Here is a 27,144-nt window from a genome sequence, read left to right on the forward strand (position 1 = left end):
TGGTGTGAAGCAAATTCCATGTCACTCAATTTGAAAAAGTGTAAATTCATGACCTTCTCTAGAAAATCGTTCTACCCAAATTCGTATATGATATCTGACCACAATGTTGAGCAAGTGACCAATTTCATTGACCTAGGTGTAACTATGGATCCGAAACTAGAATTCAAGTCTCTCATAAACTCCTGCGTGATTAGGGCTTTTCTTATGCGCTGGGCCAAGGAGTTCAATGATCCTTATGTCACTAAAGTTCTCTTTACCTTTCTAGTTAGACCGATTTTGGAGTATGCATCTATAGTATGGAATCCTAGTTATCAAATTCATAGTGACAGGCTCGAATCAGTGCAGAAACAGTTCCTGTTATTTGCCCTCAAAAATTTATGTTGGGACTCGTCTAAAAGATTTGCCGACGCTTCAGAGTCGTAGAGAGATGATTGTTGTTCTTTTTTTAATTAAATTAATGAACGGGATGGTCAGTAGTCCCTTTTTACTGAGTAAGATAAATTTTTGTATTCCTACAAGACCCACGAGACATTTTAAACCTATTGTGTTGAGTATTTGTAAATCAAACTTTGAAATGCATGATGCTTTTCGGTNCACGAGACATTTTAAACCTATTGTGTTGAGTATTTGTAAATCACACTTTGAAATGCATGATGCTTTTCGACACATCTGAATCGCTTTTTGTAATAAAGAAGACTTTGCTCAACAAGTTAACTAAATAAACTAATATCTGTAACCGCGAACGAAAAAAATACACAATATCTATGACTGCTTAGTACAATTGTAACGGCTTCGTATATTTTCGCGACCACGTAGGACAATACGAGCAGGGATCGGAAACTTGGCCTTTCCGACCACGCCCAACAGCGCGGAGCGGAAACTAGGACTTTCCGCCTGCCTGACATACAAAGTAATGACTACGGGAACATGGAGCGGAAGCTCGGCCTTTCCGACCATGATTAACAGCCTGTAAACAGCGCGGAGCGGAAACTAGGACTTTCCGCCTGCCTGACATACAAAGTAATGACTACGGGAACATGGAGCGGAAGCTCGGCCTTTCCGACCATGATTAACAGCCTGTAAACAGCGCGGAGCGGAAACTAGGACTTTCCGCCTGCCTGACATACAAAGTAATGACTACGGGAACATGGAGCGGAAGCTCGGCCTTTCCGACCATGATTAACAGCCTGTAAACAGCGCGGAGCGGAAACTAGGACTTTCCGCCTGCCTGACATACAAAGTAATGACTACGGGAACATGGAGCGGAAGCTCGGCCTTTCCGACCATGATTAACAGCCTGTAAACAGCGCGGAGCGGAAACTAGGACTTTCCGCCTGCCTGACATACAAAGTAATGACTACGGGAACATGGAGCGGAAGCTCGGCCTTTCCGACCATGATTAACAGCCTGTAAACAGCGCGGAGCGGAAACTAGGACTTTCCGCCTGCCTGACATACAAAGTAATGACTACGGGAACATGGAGCGGAAGCTCGGCCTTTCCGACCATGATTAACAGCCTGTAAACAGCGCGGAGCGGAAACTCCGCCTTTCCGCCCACCGCACACAAAAGTAGACTGGAGACTAGGCCTCGCCAGCTACCCAAATTGCTATTGTATATCATTATTATCTTTACAAGTTAATATGTGTAATTAGTTCACTCTGTACATCAGCATACATACTTAAATATCTAATTCTTTTTATCTCAATTGTCTGTAAGAAAACATTTTTCTGTAGACTAAATAAAAAAATAAAATAAATAAATTTGTTATATAGAAGGTTTTTTCAAAATAGCATTTTTTACTGTAAAAAATTAGCAAAAACTGCAAAAAAATTACATTGCCACGGTTTTCGCCATTTTTTTTGACAATTTCTGTTGAAAATACAGAGCATATTGAAATTCAAAAGTTGTAGACAATTTCATTCTTCACAACTTGTATACCTACATTTGTTTTGTATGTTGGCCCGTGATGGCCGGGAACGTGCGAAACATATGTATATCGCGTTCCCGGCCGTGATCTAAGCGTCATACAAAAAAAATTTTGGCACAAAAGATTTGGAGAATGAAATTCTCTACAACCTTGGAATTTCAATGTGCTATATATTTTCAACAGAAATTGTCAAAACTGGCGAAAACCATAACAATGTAAAATTATTTCACAGTTTTTGCTAATTTTTTACAATAAAAAATGCTATTTTGAAAAAACCTTTTGTATAACAAATGTGGGAAATTAAATTTTCTACATATTTGTATATACCCATTTTTTACGAAAAATGCCAAATAAGCTTGTAAATTGGAAAAAACCCAAAAAAACTTAAATCCAATATGGGGGAATGTTGCCAAATGAAATTTAGGGGCAAGACTGTGGACCATGATCTACGTGTCAAATAGAAGTAAACTGCATCAAAAAATTGCTGTTACAAATTTTTTTGAAGAAAAAGTCTGATTTTACTGGGCTAGAAAGATACAATTTGGATTTTATTTGTTGTTGTAGACGTTTTTTTTTAATTTATGGCTTACTATATAAAATCACATTCCGCTGTTTGCAAGTGGACTACTCATATATGATTAATTCCAAAAATTATTTAAAAAATTCAATGGAATGTAGAATAAACATATGGGTACCAAATGCAAGAGGAAATTTCTTTTGAATTTAAAATAATTTAAATTTTTTGGATTCACTAAGGACTAAATACGAGGATTTTATCGAGTTTATATAAGGCCTTAACATATAATTTTTTCAAAAACAAATATTGCGAAATTTCAGGGATACAATTTTAAAAGGACATTTTAATAACTATCCAGTCCCTCTGCACCAAAACTTGAATCTGTTTCCTCTTTAATTTCCTCTTTAATTTGATACCCATACGTCTTCTCTAAGCACAGTTCTCTGAATTTCCCAGGATCCCGGGATTAACATTCCTAGGTCAAACATGTATGTATGCAGGCCCGTCGAGAGGGAGGGGGGATCCCCCGGGCCCGAAATATCAGAACCATAACTTGTTATTATTTTTTTACAATGTAATTGCTCCTTCGTTATAGGCTTTTATTATAAACATTATAAGCGTATTCCGATTCGTACTGATTACTTCTGACTCTATAAAATTTATAGTATAAATGAAAGAAAATGATCATATGGCACAAAACGCGTATCGTTACAATACGTTTTGGCTCACAGTGCTTTTCAAATACCGCTGAAACTTGCTAGAATGGAACTTTCGGATAGTTTTTCTTCTTGCATCTGAAAGCAGAAAAATGTGGCAATATTTACCATGGCATTCAATAAGCGGTCTAAAACTAATAAAAAAAAGAAAAAAATACTAAATAAAAAATATAAAAAATCCTCTACGCCCGAGGAGTACTCGAACCCGACCCTCTCGGCCAGCAGCCTAATGCTTTGGCCACTCGGCCATTGCGACTTTTCTGGCGCCGCGGCAAAAGGCATAGATAAACGCTATCAGTTGATTGTCTGTGTTTATTTTCACCACAAATTTTTGGTGAACTTTTTGTGACTCTCTCCTATTGAATAGCCAAATCATCTCAAGTCACAAAAATAGTCACTAATTGCTAATCTCAAATTTAGTGACTTGAGATGAGACTGAATTACTGAATCCCAGGGTTAAATTTTTGGAAGTACTTTTTAAAGCTGCTGTATGTTATCGAAAAGTCTGCTCTTCTTATATAAGTCAAGAACTACTTATTTATTGAACTGATAAAATGAATCTTGAGGTCAATATTTGCAAAAAATAGTCGGACTGTTACGTTACAGAAAAAGACTGTTACGTTACCTGTGCGATATACATACGTGTAGATAATAATTAGGTTTTTAAATGGCTTGTAGTCTCTTTTATGTATTAAGTAGCATGAATTCAGTGGACATGCGATTTGACATGTAATCCAAAGAAATTAAGAACATGATAATTATGAATACAGATCTCAAAGTTTCTGTTGCTGTGCTGCTGTATGTTGTTTCAGAAGTAATTTTCGGCTTAGAACTCGAGCTCGAACGTACAACTGCTCCAAGATATTGAGGTTTTTCGCGGTTAAGTAGACGAAAAACGGCTTTACTGGCCAATTTTGCTTGCTCTGTGCCATTTTGTACTATTCATACCCTTCAAAATGTGCCTTCAAGAGGTGCTTTAGGATTTTTCCTTGATGACGTAATGGGTTTGAAAGCATGTGCTTGGTTTGCCGATGTTAGAATCGAGGACGCGGCAGTTTAAGTGGCCGGAACTATTGAAGGAAAAATCGTATAGCACCATTCGAGAGAGCATTTTGAAGGGTAATAGTAGTACTAATTGATTTTTGCTATTTAATCTGAATATTTTATTCTTCTTTTAGCTTCTTATTTTTCTTCTTTTGGATTCGTTCCTTTTTGAAATTATACAAATCTCAGTTTTTTTTTATCATTCTACTTTATTTTTATTTCCTGGAGTTAGAAAGAATATAAATTTTAACTATGGGTCAATAGCACGTTGAATAGTTTACAATGTCGCTTTCAAATGAGCCCTATCACTAACGAAAACTAAATAAAAAATTATTTTACCAGAAAAATTAGTTAAAAGACTTACTATACAAATAGTGTTTCAGTGAAAACACATGGATAATGAAGAGCATAGGAAACTGCTTTATTGTGAAGAAGGCCGAAAATGCTCGAAGAAAACCAGATTTTTCTATTTTTTATTTTGGACTTTACCTTAAAAAACGAAGCCTTTTTTACTAACTTCACTTTTTTATTAACTTCAAAGTAATACAAGGCAATCGAAGAGAATTAGAATAAGGTAAGGGCTAAGCTCAGGACCTTACCGGTGTCACACAGGGCGGATCGTGAACGGCCTACTTCGGTGGGTTAGCTGCGAATAATCAATGAGCAGTCCCAGACCAAGGGCGGCAGGAGACGAGGGCCTGATTTCAAAGATCAGAAATGCTTGATGGATCTCCTGTGTCCGGGCGAACAGATGCCGCCCCCCAAAAAGCATCCCAGGATTGAGACCAGTTAGATCCTGTTCATGGCATACTGGAGCATGTATACGAATAGTTCGTCATTGGGCTGGCGAGAGCAGTATTCCGCCACTTTAGTATGTGAGGGTGACACCTCACAGAAATTGCTGGTGGGCTAATGCTGCAATCGCCTCCGTCTCGTTAAAACCCTTCAAGTACGTTCAATAGACGTCGCCATTTATTTAGCCGCACTGGTCCAGTTGAGATTTACTCCTGGTTTTGCGCGGTCTTTGCTCTGAACACAATATCCAATAAGGACTTGTGACAACCCTTGCGATGGCCTGCTGCTTTGAGGGAAGGGAACTTCAAGACACTTGCGTATGTGCTACGTGTGGAGATAGAGGCTTGAAGCGGAGACCCAATANAATAAGGACTTGTGACAACCCTTGCGATGGCCTGCTGCTTTGAGAGAAGGGAACTTCAAGACACTTGCGTATGTGCTACGTGTGGAGATAGAGGCTTGAAGCGGAGACCCAATAGAATTGAAATAAACAAGCAAACAACAAAGACAAATAAAACAGATGTAGATGTTCTCGAGGAAGAATGCAGCGCATTCAGAAAGAGCAGTAGAGTTTTGCGCTCCCCGCCACAAACTCCTCTGCAGGCAATAACCGGTACCACGAGCACGGAAAAAGCTGTCGACGTGGCGCAGAAGGCTACACCTTTGCAAACGACAACTCCCGGCAGCCGGGATGGTCGTCATCAAACACCAGCTGCTGCAAACAGGTACAAGCATGCCACCACAAGCTTGGGAACTTGCGAAGGCACTGAGAATGAGCAATTTGCCCAGATTCGGCTCGTCTTGAAGAAGATGCAGAATGCTGCCTCCAAACAGAAAAATGTGTCCATGGACATAAAAACGGGTATGGCCCAAATCGAGGAGAGCTTAAATCTACCTCAGACAGCAACGCCGGAAAACGTCTACCCTTTGCGAGCTGCGGAAAACTGGCCCTGGCACGCAAAAGAGAGCTCGAACTCGGTCCGACTCGCCTACAGACGAGCCGGAAAAGAAAAAAATACTAATAAGAATAATAATAATAGTAGTAATATTATTATTATTAATAATGGTGGTAATAATAATAATGGTAATAATAATGCGCAGAAAACCGTACCAGATAATCAATGGATAACGGTTGGAAAACGCAGAAAGCACAAGCCAGGGCCAGCGCCAGGTGAACCCTTGGTCAATAAGGGGTGGCGACCAGCCGCAAAGAAAAAGAAGATGAGAAAAAAGAAGAGTCTCGCCAAACTAATCATTAATCCACCTGAAGGCAAAACCTATGCAGAGGTACTGGGAACGATGCGTGGTAAGCTCCAACCTGAGAAGACGGAGACCGTAATTCGATCTGTTCGGAAAATCCGCGAAGGCGGCGTGCTTATCGAAATGGAGCGCTGTTGTGACCACTCAGCATTTAAGGAGAATGTGTGCACTGCCATTATCCCGCTTGGATACGCCCGGTTTCTCACTAGAAGTTTACGTCTAGAAGTTCTGGGCATGGACTGCCTAACCACGGTCCCAGAAGTGGAAAACGCCATACGCGGGGAATTAGGAGACAGAATGGATAGCCAACTTGGCGTCTGTCTCCTCGATGTAAACTCTCGAGAACAAAGAATGGCCGTGGTGGAAATCGACGAACTGCCAGGCCGGACTCTTATTGAAAAGGAGAAGTTGCGAGTAGGTTGGATTATCTGCCGTGTCCGAGAGCGCACGGATGTCCAAAGGTGTTTCCATTGTCTGGGTTAAGGCCACAAAAAGGCGGCATGCAAAGGCACAGACAGATGCAGTCCATTCTGGAAATGTGGTCAGCAGAGCCACGTAGCCGGGTCGGGAACATGCAAGTCCTTCAGGGATGCCCTTGCTGAGGCTAAGACAAAGGTTGGTCGAATATGAATAAATGTATACAAGGCAATATGAACAGGAGTAGGGCAGCTGATGACCTGCTGGTCCAATTGGATCTTGAACAAAGAGCAGACGCTGTCCTCATCAGTGAACCCTATAGAACACAGGAAACCTGGCATGTTGAGCAATCAGGCTCGGCCGCGATATGGATTGCTAACCCCAACCATCGCGCAGAGAGCAGCGGGGTCGGACGTTGCTACGTCTGGGTGAAAATGGCGTGAATCACTCTGGTGATCTGCTACCTGTCTCCAAACGACACAGGCCTTGTCTTCAGGGAATGTGGAAGGCCTTGAAGATGAGTGGCGGGAAATAATCGGCCACATAATTGTTGCTGGAAATTTCAACGCAAGAGGCGTGGAATGGAGTATGCCTCAAATAAACGCCAGGGGAAGACTGGTCGTTGAAATGGAAGTCCACATTAGCCTGACCATCCTCAACACCGGAACAACCCCTATATATCGGGGTTTGGATACTCGATCCCTGATATAACCCTGGTTTCAGAAAGCCTTCTTCAAAGGGCTGATGGATGGAGAGTGATGGAAGACCTGGCTGGCAGCGACCATAACTACATCGCCTTCTAATTCACTGGCACAACGCGAGAGCAAACACGCAAACACGCGTTCTCAAGTTCGACACATCACTCCTGGTAGATTCCCAAGGTATTTCACCCACAACGGGAGAGATCCACTATAGGGCGTCTTGTGCTGAGCTTGTCGAAGAAAACATGCGCTGCATACACCGGGCATGCAGAGCCTCAATGCCGCAGAGGATAGCATGGTCAGGTAAAAAGCAGTTATACTGGTGGAATTACCGAATTGTAAAGCTGCGAAGTGCCTGCCATAGAATGCGTAGGCTCGGAACGCGCGCTCGTTGCAAACCTGAGGCGCTGAACGGAGCTGCAGCCTACAAAAGCGCTAAGAAAGAACTTGGGGCCAAGATACAGGAGAGTAAACGGAACTGCTGGAAAGCGCTATGTGACGAAGTGGATCGTGATCCCTGGGGCCGGGGATACAAAATATTGATGAGAAGGTTCCATACATCATCGCAAGCAATGGATTAGGCCCGAGGTAAGAATATAGTGGATGAACTATTTCCCACACACCCACCAAGTGCAGATAGAGTTTTCGTTGAAGAGCACGCCGAGGCACCACTTTTTTCGACAGACGAGCTGAAGTTAGCCCTGTGAAGCATGAAAGCCGGCAAGGCTCCAGGTCCCGAAGGCATACCAGCGGAGGCAATCAGGTTAACAGCGAAAACGAGCCCCGATATCCTGCTTAACATGTACAACATCTGCTTTAGGGCCCGAGTCTTCCCAAGCCAATGCAAGAAGGCGAGGCTGGTGCCTATACCCAAGGGCAAAAGGGATCCAAACTCTCCTTCATCTTTCTGGCCACTCTGCATTCTAGACACGGCAGGCAAGATGATGGAGAGTCTGCTCAAAATACGCTTGACGTCAGCCATAAAAAGCGAGAGTGGCCTTTCACCCCGGCAACATGGCTTCAGGAAGGGACACTGAACTATAGGAGCAATTGTCGAAGTAGTCGGGGCGGTACATAAAGCCGAAGAAGCCTGCCACCAGGCGCGGCCAATAGTGCTGCTATTTACACTGGACGACAAGAACGCCTTCAACTCAGCAAGATGGGACGACATGCTGGAGGCCTTGGNGCGAGAGTGGCCTTTCACCCCGGCAACATGGCTTCAGGAAGGGACACTGAACTATAGGAGCAATTGTCGAAGTAGTCGGGGCGGTACATAAAGCCGAAGAAGCCTGCCACCAGGCGCGGCCAATAGTGCTGCTATTTACACTGGACGACAAGAACGCCTTCAACTCAGCAAGATGGGACGACATGCTGGAGGCCTTGGAACGGTCATTGAAGGTTCCAACATATTCCGGTACTACCTCAGAGACCGTTGGCTTTTGTACGACACAACACAAGGTCAGAAGAAGAGACGTGTAACCGGCGGAGCAGCACAGGGGTCTGTACTTGGCCCGGACCTCTGGAACGCCACGTATGATAGTATGGTGCACACGGAAATGCCGGAGAACGCCTTCCTTGTCGCCTTCGCGGACGACGTGGCCGCCGTCATAACAGGAAGAAACGTCCGGCTAGCACAGCTCAAGCTAAACCAGGTCATGTGCAACGTCAGTGGAACACGGTCTGCAATTGGCTACATCCGAAACAGAGATCGTGCTCCTCACTCGGAAACGGATCCCAACAGTTATAAACATGATGGTCGGACCTCAACTCGTGACAACTTCTAGGTCTACAAAATACCTGGCGGTGAAGCTTGGCAGCAATCTCACATTCTGGGAGCACATCCATGGAGTGTGTGAAAAAGCTGCGCAGATCACTGTGGTTCTAAGCCGGCTAATAGCCAACGTGGGCGGCCCAAAGCCATGCCGCAGGAAACTCCTGATGACAGCAGTCCAGTTGGTGCTCCTGTATGGGGCTGAAATATGGGTCGACGCAATGAAAGTCAAAAAATACCGGATTCAAATGTCTTCGGTCCAGCGCAGAGGGGCACTACGTATTGCTTCTGCATACCGTACAGTGTTCGCTGACGCGGTTCTAGTTATTTCTGGCATCATACCAATTGGGCTATTTACTTACGAGCAAAAAGAGATTCACAATCTCAGTGCCGAGATTGGTCGAGCAGCTGCCGCGGCAAGGGCGCGCAAGCAACTAATCAAGCAGTTGCAAATAAAACTGGAACGCGAGCACTAAATGGCCGCACACTCTGATAGCCNTGGTCGAGCAGCTGCCGCGGCAAGGGCGCGCAAGCAACTAATCAAGCAGTGGCAAATAAAACTGGAACGCGAGCACTAAATGGCCGCACACTCTGATAGCCGACCTTCAACTATGGTTCAACAGACCGCATGGGGAAGACGATTTCTACCTAACGCACTTCCTCACCCGTCATGGTTACTTCCGAGAATATCTTCATAGAATGGGAAGGGTGGACTTACCGTTTTGTCACTACTTTGGAAACATCGAAGTTAACGTGCACCATACATTCTTCACTTGCGAACACTTCTTGATTTCGCGCAGAATGTTGGAAGAACGATACGGAGACATAACTCCGAATAACATAATTGGGGTAATGATCTCCAGTGCAGACAAGTGGGAAGCAGTTGCTAGATACGTAAAATTCGTACTCTACTGCAAACGAGAGGACGGATGTCTACTGAGGACTCCCGAATGTAACGCCCCAACAAAAAGCAGCCCCGAGGCTCAGCAGCGCGCTCCTGCACCTGAAGCCATGCAGAATTGCGGTGCCAGATGCAAGATTCTAGCGCGGACGGTGGGAGTTTAGGTTTAATGGGTAGCCCAACACCCTTCGGTGGGAGTCCCACACTCGGGGAAGGTAGTATAGAGACTAGCGCCCCCGGCCAGTGCATAACGCATTTCCCTCTCCTACGAACAAAAAAAAAACAAATAAAAAATCGAAGAGAATCAAGTATAATGCATGAAATGGTGGCCCTTAAATATAAATAACCCTTAATTCCATATTGTACTTTTTTAATTTTCATTAATTTAAAGGTGTCCCAGGATTAAGTGAATTTTAATATTTGAGAGAAGGAGATTCGGGTTAATATTTATATTTTCTGATACCTCAGAATATGTATGACCCAGATATTATCAAAAATCAACGAAACCTGAGAAAAAAAATTTTCCCCTCGGTTTCGTTTCGCTGCATCAAAAATATCGATTTTTATATACGATGCGTCGATGCAATATTTCGTTGCGTCAGATGGAAAAAATGGCGATGTGTTTTATTGACTTGCATCCCTAATAGGGCTGCCAGACGTCCCGGTTTTCCCGGACATGTCCCGGTTTTAGACTATTTGTCCCGGTGTCCCGGTCCAACCTTAAAATGTCCCGGGTTTCATTTTAGTGTCCCTGTTTTTGATTTGATTGCACAAATTTGAATAAAAGTTCAAAAATCACTACATTAAGAGAAAAAACGCGTTGTAATATTCAGAAAAATGTTATGAATTCAATGAGGGAAATAACGCATAGTAAACATGAATATTTTCTATTTGATTATCGTTAAAAAATTTTCGTAATTAAAAATAAAACTTTCATAACACGCACGCGTGGTGTTGATTCAAACTCAACATTTAAATGCACATTTACAGGTCTGGCAGTAGCAGAGTGCGCGAAGAAGCTTACTACAATTTGCTAATTTCCAGAGGGTCAGGGTTCAATTCCCATTACAACGAGCATGGAATTTAAATATTTTTTAACTTAATTATGAAAAAGCAATCGGTAATTGCAAATCGCTTCATTTTAATATGGGCGTATTTGAATTGAATATTTCTATACTAAATACTAAAATTTGTATACATAAATGCATTACGAGTTGGGTTGGTGCTCTTTCATATGCGTATTTTTTAATTTAGCAGGCTTTTTTAATTCTAGACTACTTTCTCTCAGCGCACCGGTTTAATTTGTGAAATAGTTACATTTCGAGATAGTTGAACTTTGCACAAGCAATTGTTGATGATTAGTATATGTACCTAAATACGTTCAAAATGACGTGCACAGAGTTTTACAATTATATTAAGGAAAAGACAGAAGTTTTGAAACAAGTTCACAGCAACGAAAAATATGACTGATATTTTAATGTAATCTTGTACTTAAATTTTTTGCTTTCATGAATCCTAAAATTATAGGCTCGGAGGCTCTTTCATCAGATCACAATTTCTTATCAGATCTTTTAGAAAAATTTTGACAATGTAGCTTTTGAGCCAATTAATAAAGTACAAGTCTGAAGTTGCCAGCAAATTTGGTTGATTTTTAGCATTTATTTTTTTTGCTGGCAGTGTCTTCCATATAAGAAGAATTATCGAACATAGTTTGTATGGAAGCAACTATCAATACCAATACCAAAAATCAACTAAAATTTAATGGGCTGCAAAACTTCATTTTAAAAATTTTTATAAAAGGTCTGATTAGAATGTTGCAAATTTGTATGCAAATTTATTGAATTTCCCCGAGTTTAGCACAAAGTTTAACCATTTTATTTTTATGTTTTTTGATATATTTAGCATAAACTGTATGTTTATAAAGAATAAAAAAAGGTTCATACATTGTGAAAAATTCTCTGTGCTTTAGTCGTGATAAGTTGTTTTGTTTTGTTGGCGTACGTTGTAATGATCTCATGATCTCATGTTTTTATGTTTTTGTCTGTCAAAATAAAATTTCACTGCATCCTTTCGCACGTCGAAATGAAAGGGAAGGGAGCGAGAGGCCCTCCATAAAGTGTCCCGGTTTGGCAACAGAGATATCTGGCAGCCCTAATCCGTAAGGCAAATATGGTGTCACTCACAATGTCATGCCAAATTTAATCAAAACAAAGAAAGTTACAGAGCTTCTTTTTTTCAAATTAAGACGAAATTCGATTTTTTCTAGAAAAATTCGATTTAAAGTTTGATTTCAAAAATTCGGCAATTTGGAGCTGAAGTTTGATTAAAATTCGAACCTCGAAGCTTCGAATATTGAATTTACCCATCCCTAGTGAGTACCAGGTACTCATGAAATTTGATGTGTAAACATATGCATACGACTCGGCAAAGCATTAGGCGATTTAGTTACATACATAAATATGCAGTTCATTACAGATATTAAACAATAATTTCATTTCATTTTATTCATTTTGCTGATTTATAATTTATTTATTTGTTTTCATTTTTAATTCTTTTAATACATGAAATTACTGGTCGATGATTACTAAAATATGGTATACCTGTATATGCTAGTAACTCAAGGGTGCTAAAATATCTTGAAAATGCGCATCAATAACTGTCTTTGAACTTTTAGTTGGGAATTTCTATGTATTTGTATTTATTTCTAAATTAAATTTTTCTTTTAGGGATACAATCTGTGGTTCTACCTCATCCGTCACTAAGTTTTCGTTGAAGTCATGAATGTGTATAACTAGGGCTCAGAATCTCATGCAAATGCATGTTTCTATTGGGCATCTTCAAATGGAATTAGTTAAGTTATCTTTACAAATCATGAAATTTCCTTTAAAATTGCATTCAATCGTTAGTGCATATTTTTGAATATTTTGCGGTAAATGCATGGTGTTCATTTTGTGCTTTACTAGTAGATGACATCGGTCATGGTGACAATATTGATACTAAAAGCTGAAAGAAAATATGGATTACCAAATAAGGTGTTTACCTATTTTCCCAGTGGGATACATAATTAGATGTAAATACGTAATTAGATGTAAGCATTGAAATACGTGCGTTTTAAATTTTTGTATGAAAATATTATTTTTAAATACGAACATTTTTAAACGATAATTAAATATAAAGTATTAATTTTTACTATACATTATTTCCCTCAGTGTAGTAATTCGTATAAAGCTAAACAAGAAAAGAATCATAATAAAATCCTTTGTCAATGTCCTTTCACCTATATCTCAGTATATATAGTAAAAAAAATGTCCTTTATGTCCAGAGGCGAAATTTTAGGTAGCACACAATTTCTTACACGCATAGTTGCTCTTCAGCATTAATGAAATTCCCAAAGCTCGTAAAAAAATTAAATGTGAAGATTAGATCTAACTATTTATATTTGCATCGCAGGTGAATTCAAAAACTAAACTCGGCCAAAATAAAACTAAAATATTTCCTTTTTATTTTTTTTTTTATTTCTATTTATTAAAATAATGTGATTACACACTTGCAGGGTTTCAAAAATAGAGCTCGTAAATCCATCAAAATACTCTCTCGCTCTGAGGAGTTATATTTTTTAAGAGCACTTCGCCATAAACTCATCAAACATTCGGCTCACTCATGACTTTGTACGTGGAGTATTCATAAAATAGTTTATTTGTGTTGATGGCACCATTTTTATTTATTTTATTTATTCACCCAGTTCCGATGGTTGCTTCAATGGCCGAATGTGGGTGTGCTAAAACTGGTTGCGGACCGAGAAGTGCCTGGTCTGAGCCCAGTCGAGTCTCCTGTGGACCCCTGCGGGCCCACCTAGACCACTTTGGGAATAACAGGTTTAGTGCATCAATTTTACGAATAAACACAATTGTATGGATTTACTTTAATTAATCAATTTCAAAGCAATTTGGACGCCACCGTTTGATGAAAATTTTTTTACATTGCTTATCAGAAAGCTCTGAGATCTGCCGCTGAAAATTTGCTTTTCGTACAAAAACACCCCGGGCCGTTGATCGAATCGGCGTGAATTTACATTTCCAGGTAATTTGCTTGTATCAAAAGGTAAACAAAGAAAATAAGTAATTTCTTTCCCAAATTTAACAATCTGTTTGGTGTAAATTCATTTATTTTAAGTACAAAGCAAAATGAAAGTTACCTGAAGATTTTAGAACTCGATATTAGGGCATCATTAATGGAATTCACCAGAATAACACAAGTTTTATAAGAGTTCTATAGTGGTATACTTCCTCAAAATTTAATTACAAATACTATACCAGTTTGCTCTATAAAACAGCATACAAAGACTATAAGACTAAAAAGGCCACAGAAGGCGAGGCTTCGTAGTACAAAATAATGATCTATTATTAGTTTATAAATCATTTGTTGGTAGTTTTATAAGAATCCTGTAGTTTTCTAGAGCATGAGTTTATAAAACATTTAAAAGTTTTATAAGGCACTTTGTGTAGAGTCTGGCACTAATTAAAAGTTCCGTGGCGAGCGCCTTATAAGTCCTTCAAAGGTTTTACAAGACCATTTTATAGACTACTATAAGAGTTTTTTTAAACTACCAACATACAGTTTATAAACCAATAAAAGGGCAACATTTTGCACTTTTTTAAAGCTCATAGAAATCGTAACATCAGTTAATAACCGCTTTTGGTCTAAAGATTCACGTTGTGACGCTTCTTTTATAAATTGAAAACTTTAAAAAATAAATGGAAAGGTAAAATATTGTGCAAAAATATCTTTCGAAAGAGAAGTAGTTCTGAACTGAAATAGTTTTCTTTTCCTGAAATATTTTATGAAATGTCAATTGAATAATAATTAAAGGAATTTGTCTAATTATTTCTCCATTTCTCCTGAATGTAGTTTTATTTACGCAACGAGTTTTCTGGTAAAATCGGGACCGCTACCCTTGCTAAAGCTTACGCGCTTGTGAAATTCTTAATTTGTATTAAATAATTTATACATAAAATTAAAAATAAAAATTATAAAAATGTGGCATTTATTATAACCCTATAAACATTTCGCGAACGTTCGAAAATGACCTTCGATATCCAATATGCACATCGGACTGAGAACGAACTCATAACCAATCTTAGCTTTCCAACACATCGGACTGAGAACGAACTCATAACCAATCTTAGCTTTCCAACCTTTATAGTGTATTGGAAATACACTCGATATGGGTTCGGGAAAAAATTAAAACCATAGTAACAAGACAGGAAGTGAAACCTAGCTCATTTTCGAAGGGAAATATAAGACAATCACTCTCTCTAATTAAATTTTCAATTCGATAATGGGCTGGATTTCAAATTCATAACGAAGGAAAAATACATTGGATAACGAAGGTTCCGTTTTGCTGGAGATCTATTCCACATTAGTTATCGAAAGTGAGACTCAAAAAAAAGATTGGTTTTTCAATCATTTTCGAATTGTTGACCAAGCCCAATGTTTATTGGGAATTAACAGAGCAATGAATTATTTTCTGTCAAGATACAAGAAGAAGGTAGTTTCATTTCAAAATTTTTGACAAAAATTAAGTTTTTGAAGTTTCATAAATTGTACAAAATTATGAGCTGCCTTGCCACATTGACAGGAATCAAACAATACATCAGAGGATTTAATGTTGTGCATGGGAAACGTTCGGTTATTTGTGCAATTATATTTTGGAGGGAGCGGAGGGGGAAGAAGTGGGGCACCTAAAACTCCAGTCATTAGAAATAGCGCAGTATAGTCATCCTTCGCCTCCGTGCCTTTCTACAGGGACCCATTTCGAAATAGAGTAAAATTAGCATTTTCACAATCCACAGTATTTTTGCGTAAAATCCACCTCCAAATTTATAAAAAAATGCATATTTCAAACCGAAATCTTTGTTTTAGGTTAAAGCTTAATCCTTTGACTAGCCGCATATGTTAAAATTTGTTGATTCGGGTCACACGTTTGGACACGATAACCCAAAATCACTTCACAAATAACCGAACCGTCCTCGAATTGTCGTTTACTATGCATTTTTTATACATACAAAATTTTAGAAAATTAAACTGCAGTACTTTTCATCTCATGTGCATGCGTATATATTTTTTACCAGCGCCACATATTTATCAGAAAATCCAAAGAGTTACAAGTTGCAGGGCATCATTTTAACTCAACCTCCTCTCCCTTCTACGGATAACGGTACCTCGTTTAGAGTTTTAAAAATATTTTGCGTCAGAAATTTGTCATCAAACTGCATTAGCAAAAACTTTTTTTCGAACCTTTCGACGAGCTTGAAACGTTTTTTTTTTTCCTTTTTCAAGGAACAAAAATGTTGCTGCTAGTGAATCTGGTAGCATGATTTTAGTTAAATGTCACAAACTTGTTAAAAGTCAAGTGGTCGGCAACAACAACGAATGTCAACAAATGAAACTACCTCCTATTTTTGTATCATGGTTTCTGCCATCAAAATTTCCTATAAGTTAAGAAAATTAAAATTTTAATTTTTTCACCGTACATTTTTTTTTTTCATTAGCCAAAAATACATAAAACATATGGCGCTGCAGCAAGATATCTATCCAAAGACACTCATAAAGTCAATTTGTATATAAAAATCCAAAATAGTTTACGTGGAGCGCTTGAATATACTAATTCCTATTATACAAAACACTCATCCTAAATTTCCAAACACTCAAATCCTAAATTTCCAAATCCAAAAGTGTCTACGTGAAGAGCCATGAATCGAGCATTTTCTCTTAGAATATAGAAGTCATACGAAACGCTCAAAACGTATGTACATATTCAACTCTTAAAAAAGTATACGTGAACTTCATATGATGCCCTTCTGTGTTAAATTACCTACGCCAATCCGGAAAAAATCTCTCAATTACCAATAATATCAATAAGCTAATCCCACGAAATTCTCTAAGAATTCAAAGCATATATTTCAGTAGTATATATATATAACTCAATTTCTTCAAATTCAGCTTTATACAAAGGTCAGTAGATAACTCACTAAAGACCTAATATGATTTAAAAACGTCTACTACATCAATTAATTAGTTGCAGTGTTTATTAAAACACAGGTTCTTGAAGAAATTCTCAAATTAAGAACTTCAGTGTTTGTAAAAGCATAGACAGACGGCAGCGTTGATCCCGATTAACAGCGCGGTTGATCTGTTAAAATTGTGTGGATTAACGAGCCGCAAGGTCGTGAGTTCCAGTCCCACGGCCAGTATAATTTTAATTAATTTATTTTTTATTAATTTTTTTATAAGTTCTATATTTTGTATCTTTGCTTTCAGCTAGTTGTTGTTGACTTTTTTAATACAATTTAGCTCTAAAAATTTAAATTAACTAATAGTAAAATAAAAAATGTGATATAAAATAAAACAAATTAAAATAAGATTAAGTAAAATTAAATAGATATATAAATCAAATAAAATAAAATAAATAAAATTGCTGAAAATCTAGAAAGAAAGAAGTCTGATGGGATTGAAATAGCTGCTATAACTTCTACCGGTTAGACTTTCTTAATTTTCCATGTTTCCTAATAGAATAATCGTGGCACAAAGCTCAATAAGAATATATTCACTATGATAGAAGTGAAACTTCTTAAAAAAGGTGTGCGTACCAGGTACCTACTCACGAAATTGCATGTGTAAACATATGTTTACGGTTCGGCAAACCATTAGGCGATTGTTTTACATACATAGGTTCGGTTAGAAATCAAACAATAATTTCATTTCATCTTATTAATTTTCTGATATACATATAATTTATTTATTCATTTTCCGGTAACACCACCTTATATGAATTCGCGCTTCTAGTTTCCATAGGACCGGGTTGTAATGGAAGTAATTGTATGTTTAACAAATAAATGAAAATGTTTATAATGCAATCAATAAATCCTTACGAATTCGCCATTACCAAGGCACTAAGTAACATTGTTTGCAAAATGCATTTATTTAAGTTGAAAGAAGACAAATTCCTTTGTTCGGCATTTATTCTTACTCGCTTTCTATCTTCCAAGGCGAATTCATATATTCTTATCACGAATTCATATATTCATGTGGTAGCAAGAGTATAAAAATATAAAATTACCTTATAAATTAAAAGCATCAGTATCACATGTATGCGTAGTCCGATTCACGAAATCCATTCATCGATCTCAGTAAAAACTAAGTGCATAAACTCTATTTCGCGTTAATTGTAATCATGAAATGGTGTTCATTCATTCATTTTCTACTCAAACGCATGAAATGATTTCATGGATTGGCCTACGCATAATGGTAGTAAATGACAGAATGAATTACAACAAACGCATCCTTTTAACATAATGCAAGCCGAAAACGTTGGTTCAAATCAATCCGCAATCAAGTTGGACGTTTTGCCCACAAACATTGCAATTTCGCGAGCAGTCTCATAGTAAAATCTCATTTTTACAATTTCATAGTTTCGGCTTACATTTATAAAATTCAACGAAAGCACGTACCTATTTCGTCTGAGTTATCCATTTTCGGTTATTTAGTGTACAAAATAAACGCAAATTAACCCGGATCACCCTGTTGTTGCCATATGGCAACGTGCGATAGACATGTTTTTACACGATCATAACACGCAAACGAATGCAGATACCGTTACTTTTAAGAATATACTCAACGCGTAATTATTTCTTCTTTTGCGCAAAATATGTTTGGCGACAGTTCGTGTGTGTTTGTGAGAGCTAGCGCTTCGTAGATAAAACGCAAAATGTTGAGTGTAAAAAAAGGGTTACAAAAAAGCAAGTGCATCTAAAATGTGTACTAATTATCTTAATCGTTTTAATGAATGTGATTTTTTTTAAGTGTTTGTTAAGAGTAATAACGTCACATAAGTGTATTACAAAAATAAAATGTTTTTGCGGTTTTTTTGAAGTTTTTTGTGCGTGTGTCCATATGGCAACGCCAGGTAGGCTAGGCCACTGCTTTCGTTGTAATGTTTTTTTGTGTGTTTCGGTAGTTTTCTTGTTTTCTCCAGGTTTCTTAAGGAATAATTTGACTGTAGAAAAATAAGAAACATCATTTAACATTCTCCAATTTTAATTTTTTAAGATCACTTTCTTTGCAAGAAGCACTAGACTTTTTAGAAGAATTATGTTCTGACGACGAGAGCGGAGCTCCAGCTAATGTGCAAGCATTATATATTCAGCCACCCCGTATTGAGGGGGATTTAAGTGGCGAAGATTCAGGTGACGATGATGGTGGACTACCAGACAATTTATGCCCAGCGCAGCTAAAGTCAGGGTGTGAAATTGTTTTGGAAAACGGTCGTCGAATAGAAAGTCTTGATGGCGAGCAAATTTGCCTTGGTACTGAAATCGAAGACGAGCCTGTTTTATTTGATATACTGGATGATTGTTTGCCGAGCTCATCAAAGAAAATATGTCGTGTGAATCCTTCAAAGCCTGGTGTTCCAATCCCACCAGCTAACAAAGAAAGAAATTTCACCTGGCGTACTACTAATTCGACGGCAGTTTTCCTATTTTCCCATTTTCCCTGAAGCAAATTATGAAGACAGTCGAGGACTTAGTCCTCATGAACTATTCGAAAAGTTTTTCAACGATGATTTGCTTGAACACATATGCAAATGTTCAAATTTGTACGCTACTCATCATCAAAAACGGTATGAAGAACTGAATGTGGGAGGTGAGGACTTGCTCAGCGGTTTTTATATCCCTAATCCAATATTTACATATTATTTCAGAACCTCGTGTGTTCATTGGGATTTTGATTGTGACTGGTTACAATCCAACAGGGTCCTTTCGCGATATGTGGAGTAACGAAGATGATCTCCGTAACGGAATGGTATTCAGTGCTATGCGAAGAAACCGCTTCGAAGAAATAAATTATATGCTTCATTTCTCGTCATCAATATGCAAACCGAAAGATTACTCTGACAGATATGACTCCCTATGGAAACTACGTCCACTTACAGACCACATCAAGGCCAAAATGATGGAAAACTTTTACCCAGAACAAAATATCTCATACGATGAGAGTATGATTGCTTATTTCTAAAAGGGAAGCCAATTCGTTTCGGATACAAGGCTTGGTCTCTATGCACACCCAGTGGATATATGAAATATTTCAAGGTAAAAACCCGAGGTCAGATACTAAATATGAGGAAAGTTTTGGTACTTGTGCGGCGCCACTCCTATGTATGATAGACGATTTTGCAGACGAATACCATTATTGACTTATCTCAAAAACCGAGGCTACCATGCTACTGGTACGGTACGAGAAAATAGAATCCCCAAAAATTGTCCAATTCCACATAAAAAGGAATTACGAAAAAAACAGCGAGGCTATTACGAGAGTGTGGAAATGAAAGAAGCAGGAATTCATATTACTAAGTGGGTGGATAATGCGGTGGTGTGTCTTGCGTCTACTTGCTTCGGTTGTGAACCAAAATCATCAGCATCTCGGTACAGCAGGCAACTGCATAAGAAAGTACCAGTTCCACGTCCTTGCGTTGTAACCGAGTACAACAAATATATGTCCGATATTGATCGATTTGATCAAAATGTTTCAGACAATCGCATTTCATTTCAAGGAAAAAAGTGGTGGCATTGCATTTTTACATGGCTTATCGATGCCAGTATTCAGAATAGCTGGCTACTTTATCGACGCGTTGTTCAAAATAAAACACTAAAGGAGTTCAAGCGAGATGTAGCAACTTATTACTGCAAGCACTACGGTACCAATCCAAAAGTGTTCCAAAAGCCATCGGGGAAGCAAATGAGATCGGACTGATCACTTCGTTATTCCAATAGATAAGAAGCGACGATATGCAGGAGACACATGCAAATCCACCGTGCGAACAGCTTGAAGGAAATGCGATGTTGGACTCTGTTTACCATGCTTTGAATCGTATCATATGAAACAATAAATTCTACTTGCTGTTAATTTCTTAAAAGGCATACATATATGAGATATAAACCAGTGCCCTAGTCTACCTAGCGTTGCCATATGGCAACCGGACATTCTACGGATCCTAAGTGCAGGACCTAAAATTTAGTGATGCAGTTTTTTTACTTTACTCATAAGGAGTATGCTCCTGAAATATCTTTTTGAAACTACAAAAAAAAAATTACGTAGGGTGATACGGGTTAAATGAGTCTGTACAACATGGCCATTAATGTAGCGATAAGTTGTACAACTTGCCAGAAAATCGAAATTTTTTGATCTTTCATACCACCAAGACATAAATTCATTTAACGGGCACACAAACGGTGCAATCTAGAGCAAAATAACACCAAGTTGAACCAACGGCCGCTACGTTTATTGCTTTCTTTAAGAAACATCGGGCGAAAACTTCAACTGCTCCTGTAACACTACCTTATATAAATTGGCCTTGCTATCATCCTCACATATGTTCATTAGAGTATACCAACGAAGGACGAGTTAATACAAGGAGCTAGCGAGAGTACAAAACTACTCTAGAAAATTACACGCACAATCAGAGTGTCCAGATTTGGCGATATCGCGCCAATTTGGGGATTTTTTTTTGTTTGGATATTCACGGATTTTCCAATTTTTCTATATCTTGAAAATCATGTAAGTAACATAGCGGCCATGTTTACTACCGCAGCACTTTTTATTCACGGATTAAAATTGTAATATCTCAGCGAAGCAAAAGGGTATTTGAGCAAACTCAACGCCATCTCAAAGAGAAAAGCGTGTACTTTAACACCTTTTTTGTATTTTTTTGAGAAAAATTACTCTGGCTTGCATACACAACTTCAAAAATAGGCAAAAACGGCAGTTTTTGCACTTAAAGGTTAGAATATCTCAAAATCCTGATGCGATAGAGCAATTCTGTGGCCAGATTTGAATTCAGCGCACCGAAAACCTTCGGGAAGGTACAGTCTGGTTTCTGGGTAAGGAGATCGGTCTTATTTTGTCGGCCCGTGTTATTAATGGAAAATAAACAAAAGGTAGGTAGAAAGCTGCTGCAATATTGTATCTACATACATACATATATACTTCAGGATAAAAGGCTTTCCAAGGTCGTAGTAAAACCAACGCTTAAGACTGGTTTTCACTATGTCATATTTTGACGCCAAAATTTGGGGTCATATTTTGACGCAACTTTATCTCCTTTATTCATACCTTGACCGATGATTTTATAGGTCAAACACAGACATATAGCCAATTTAACAGCGCATGTACAGGACTAAAGAACTATCCGGATCCAAATCAATCGATAAACCGCTTTTTAATCCCATTTGACAATCTGTTTTCATTTATTTGACGACAAATGCCACCCAATTTGACATAGTGAAAATCAGGCTTTAGCTATTGTTTGATTAGTGCTGCAAAATTTTTGCTCATTCTGCGGTACTTTTCAGTAAATAACTATGCACTTATGTATATAAGTACATGCATATAGATACACACATATATACATACATATGCATGGGTGCATGGAAATGAAATGCAGACCTTCGTTTATTGAGTTTTCTTCTAAGTTATACGTACATCCATACATATTATTTTTCTATTTACGTGTGTATATTTTTGGTTTCTTATTAATATCCTTATAATGGCGAATCAAAACATATAAAAGAAATAACAAATTTATATGTATTGTTTTTCGGCTTTTCTTTACTCTCAGTCTTCACCAGACGCCCACTTTTCTTATTAGTCAATCTTATCCCTACTATGTTTCATTTATTAGATATAATAAATAAACGCAATCATTATAATAAAATAACATGCAGATACACCATTTCATTGAAAAGTGTACGCTTGGAAAATACTTTAACTACACGTATGCATGTATGTAATTTATATGTATATACATATGTATATATTACCACCATAATTCATATATTTGTGCATATTCCTACATTCCTTCCAACCGAAAAGCATTTGCTTGCATTACTTACATATACATATGTAGGAATGCTGTATGCATAACAAAATGCATACCCAAAACAAACGCGAAAAATATCTCCCATGCAACGTCGTTGAAAATTTTTCGCGATAAGTTTATCGCGATAAGCTGTTGTGAGTGATCGCGACTGGATTATTTGCATCGTTTTTCTCATTTATGAGAGGCCGAAAGCGGCAATGCTCGTGCTTCTCATATTTGAGTGAGAGGAAATTTCTTTGCTTTTTTCGATCGCGAATGAAAAGCAGCGGACCTTTTTTTTGTCGATCGCACCGCACACGAAATCGGCCGATTTCACTATCTATTAAAATATTGTTGTATATCCGTATGAAAAAAAAAAATATTTTTTAAATAGTGAACATTCTGAATAAAAAGTCGCGCGATTTTTTATTCCAAATTTTTACACGGTCGCTACGTTTATTGCTTTCTTTAAGAAACATCGGGCGAAAATTTCAACTGCTCCTGTAACACTACCTTATATAAATTGGCCTTGCTATCGTCCTCACATATGTTCATTAGAGTATACCAACGAAGGGCGAGTTAATACAAGGAGCTAGCGAGAGTACAAAACTACTCTAGAAAATTACACGCACAATCAGAGGGTCCAGATTTGGCGATATCGCGCCAATTTGGGGATTTTTGTTTGTTTGGATATTTGCCTGTAAAAATTTATGAAATCTCCATTTGGTGATTTTTGCCGATTTTTTCCCTTCAAATAAATTCTTTCCAATTATAAAAATATACAAAACTTAGTTTTCCACGATAATTTTAAAGAAGAGGCTAATGAACTGCATGATAAACTTGACTTAAGAAGCTAATATGCTGTCAAAAATGTTTAATCACCCTAATTGAAGAACCTTTGAAACGATTACCTAGTCAATTAAATACTTTCAAAAAGCTTTGATTTTGTCACCAAAAAGGTATGTGAATCACAAGAGAGCGAGTTTTAGGGANGTACATCCATACATATTATTTTTCTATTTACGTGTGTATATTTTTGGTTTCTTATTAATATCCTTATAATGGCGAATCAAAACATATAAAAGAAATAACAAATTTATATGTATTGTTTTTCGGCTTTTCTTTACTCTCAGTCTTCACCAGACGCCCACTTTTCTTATTAGTCAATCTTATCCCTACTATGTTTCATTTATTAGATATAATAAATAAACGCAATCATTATAATAAAATAACATGCAGATACACCATTTCATTGAAAAGTGTACGCTTGGAAAATACTTTAACTACACGTATGCATGTATGTAATTTATATGTATATACATATGTATATATTACCACCATAATTCATATATTTGTGCATATTCCTACATTCCTTCCAACCGAAAAGCATTTGCTTGCATTACTTACATATACATATGTAGGAATGCTGTATGCATAACAAAATGCATACCCAAAACAAACGCGAAAAATATCTCCCATGCAACGTCGTTGAAAATTTTTCGCGATAAGTTTATCGCGATAAGCTGTTGTGAGTGATCGCGACTGGATTATTTGCATCGTTTTTCTCATTTATGAGAGGCCGAAAGCGGCAATGCTCGTGCTTCTCATATTTGAGTGAGAGGAAATTTCTTTGCTTTTTTCGATCGCGAATGAAAAGTAGCGGACTTTTTTTTTGTCGATCGCACCGCACACGAAATCGGCCGATTTCACTATCTATTAAAATATTGTTGTATATCCGTATTAAAAAAAAAAAATATTTTTTAAATAGTGAACATTCTGAATAAAAAGTCGCGCGATTTTTTATTCCAAATTTTTACACGGTCGCTACGTTTATTGCTTTCTTTAAGAAACATCGGGCGAAAATTTCAACTGCTCCTGTAACACTACCTTATATAAATTGGCCTTGCTATCGTCCTCACATATGTTCATTAGAGTATACCAACGAAGGGCGAGTTAATACAAGGAGCTAGCGAGAGTACAAAACTACTCTAGAAAATTACACGCACAATCAGAGGGTCCAGATTTGGCGATATCGCGCCAATTTGGGGATTTTTGTTTGTTTGGATATTTGCCTGTAAAAATTTATGAAATCTCCATTTGGTGATTTTTGCCGATTTTTTCCCTTCAAATAAATTCTTTCCAATTATAAAAATATACAAAACTTAGTTTTCCACGATAATTTTAAAGAAGAGGCTAATGAACTGCATGATAAACTTGACTTAAGAAGCTAATATGCTGTCAAAAATGTTTAATCACCCTAATTGAAGAACCTTTGAAACGATTACCTAGTCAATTAAATACTTTCAAAAAGCTTTGATTTTGTCACCAAAAAGGTATGTGAATCACAAGAGAGCGAGTTTTAGGGACCTGCCAATTCCCTATTTGACTTTGAAGGAAAGAAAAGCAGCGGAAATCTTTTAACTTCCCTTTAAATCTTTTAACTTTCCCATATAATAACTTTTTTCAGAACCATTCCATCCGACTATGAAGAAATTTGGAAATTGCTTACGGAGTGAAAACCGCAACAGGCAATAAAATGTTTGGAAATATATGTAAGTAAAATAGCCTTCATATTATTATCCTTGCCGCACTCACATGCTTTTGTTGAGCGCGTTTTTTCGGTAAGGAATTCAACAAAAACTAAGATTCGAAATAGGATGAGGTTGGAAAGCCTCAATTCAATGGTTCGAATAAAGTTTTATATGAAGGCTAATAGTTTCTGCTGCAAAACGTTTCCAATATCAAACAGTATATTATCAAGGTTGAATAGATTAATATATGACAACAACAGAAATGTAAATAATTCAGACACTATAGGTGATTTTGAAGAAATTGTGGAAATAGCTGATCTCGCCTTTTTATAGGTTTTTATTTTATTTTTAGCGCCGAGCTCTTAAAAGCGGATTGTGCGATTAATCAATTAATATGAATAATAGATTTAATAATTGCGCAGTCCTATTGCAAAATGTGTTGAAACAAATATTTTTAAAAAGTATGCGTATTTGTAAAGAAAATTGTTTTTACATCACTATTATATAAGCCAATTGTTTTATTTGTTATTACCTTCTGAAGGTATTACATTCGTTTTTGGTTTTAAAAACTATATGATAACAAGATCTAAGTTTTAAAATAAAAGATTTGTTAATTCGATTTCATGAATTTTATTTAAAAAAANTTTACACGGTCGCTACGTTTATTGCTTTCTTTAAGAAACATCGGGCGAAAATTTCAACTGCTCCTGTAACACTACCTTATATAAATTGGCCTTGCTATCGTCCTCACATATGTTCATTAGAGTATACCAACGAAGGGCGAGTTAATACAAGGAGCTAGCGAGAGTACAAAACTACTCTAGAAAATTACACGCACAATCAGAGGGTCCAGATTTGGCGATATCGCGCCAATTTGGGGATTTTTGTTTGTTTGGATATTTGCCTGTAAAAATTTATGAAATCTCCATTTGGTGATTTTTGCCGATTTTTTCCCTTCAAATAAATTCTTTCCAATTATAAAAATATACAAAACTTAGTTTTCCACGATAATTTTAAAGAAGAGGCTAATGAACTGCATGATAAACTTGACTTAAGAAGCTAATATGCTGTCAAAAATGTTTAATCACCCTAATTGAAGAACCTTNTGCGATTTTTGGCGATTTTTTTGCAGAAATTGCGATTTTTAAACAATCTGGACACCCGGTCGCCAGTGTTGCTAGTATCGTCAGTTTCACCAGGGTCGCCAGTGTCACCAGTGTGGCTGTATTGTTTTATATAGAAGAGCACCGCAGACGAAATCTTCCGATTTTTTAAACTACTACCAGTCACTAGTGTTGCCATATAGTTTAATTTAAAAAAAGCAAAAGTTGAAAATCGCGCGTTGTTTTATTTCAAATTTTTACTACTTATTAAATTATTTTTTTTTAATACGGATATAAAACCATATTTTAATATATAGTAAAACTTTTGAATAAAAATTGGTATATAGAACAAAACTTTAATATATAGTAAAAATTTGGAATACAAAATCGCGCGACTTTTTATTCAGAATGTTCACTATTTAAAAAATATTGTTTTTTTTTCATACGGATATACAACAATATTTNAAAAGGTATGTGAATCACAAGAGAGCGAGTTTTAGGGACCTGCCAATTCCCTATTTGACTTTGAAGGAAAGAAAAGCAGCGG

The 27,144-nt window shown here is 37.4% G+C and overlaps 1 protein-coding gene across 1 annotated transcript; it reads left to right on the top strand.

Annotated features, from left to right (window-relative positions):
* Positions 1 to 18,662: 18,662 nt before the first annotated feature.
* Positions 18,663 to 20,124, top strand: LOC108362247 (piggyBac transposable element-derived protein 3-like). Its single transcript, XM_017615149.1, has 4 exons — positions 18,663 to 18,730; positions 19,159 to 19,559; positions 19,609 to 19,752; positions 19,811 to 20,124. The coding sequence occupies exons 1-4, from the start codon at positions 18,663 to 18,665 to the stop codon at positions 20,122 to 20,124; spliced, it is 927 nt and encodes a 308-aa protein (XP_017470638.1).
* Positions 20,125 to 27,144: the final 7,020 nt, after the last annotated feature.

This window comes from Rhagoletis zephyria, unplaced genomic scaffold (genome assembly GCF_001687245.7).
Source record: "Rhagoletis zephyria isolate East Lansing unplaced genomic scaffold, Rhagoletis_zephyria_1.1 Rzeph_scaffold_00970, whole genome shotgun sequence".
NCBI lineage: Eukaryota > Metazoa > Arthropoda > Insecta > Diptera > Tephritidae > Rhagoletis > Rhagoletis zephyria.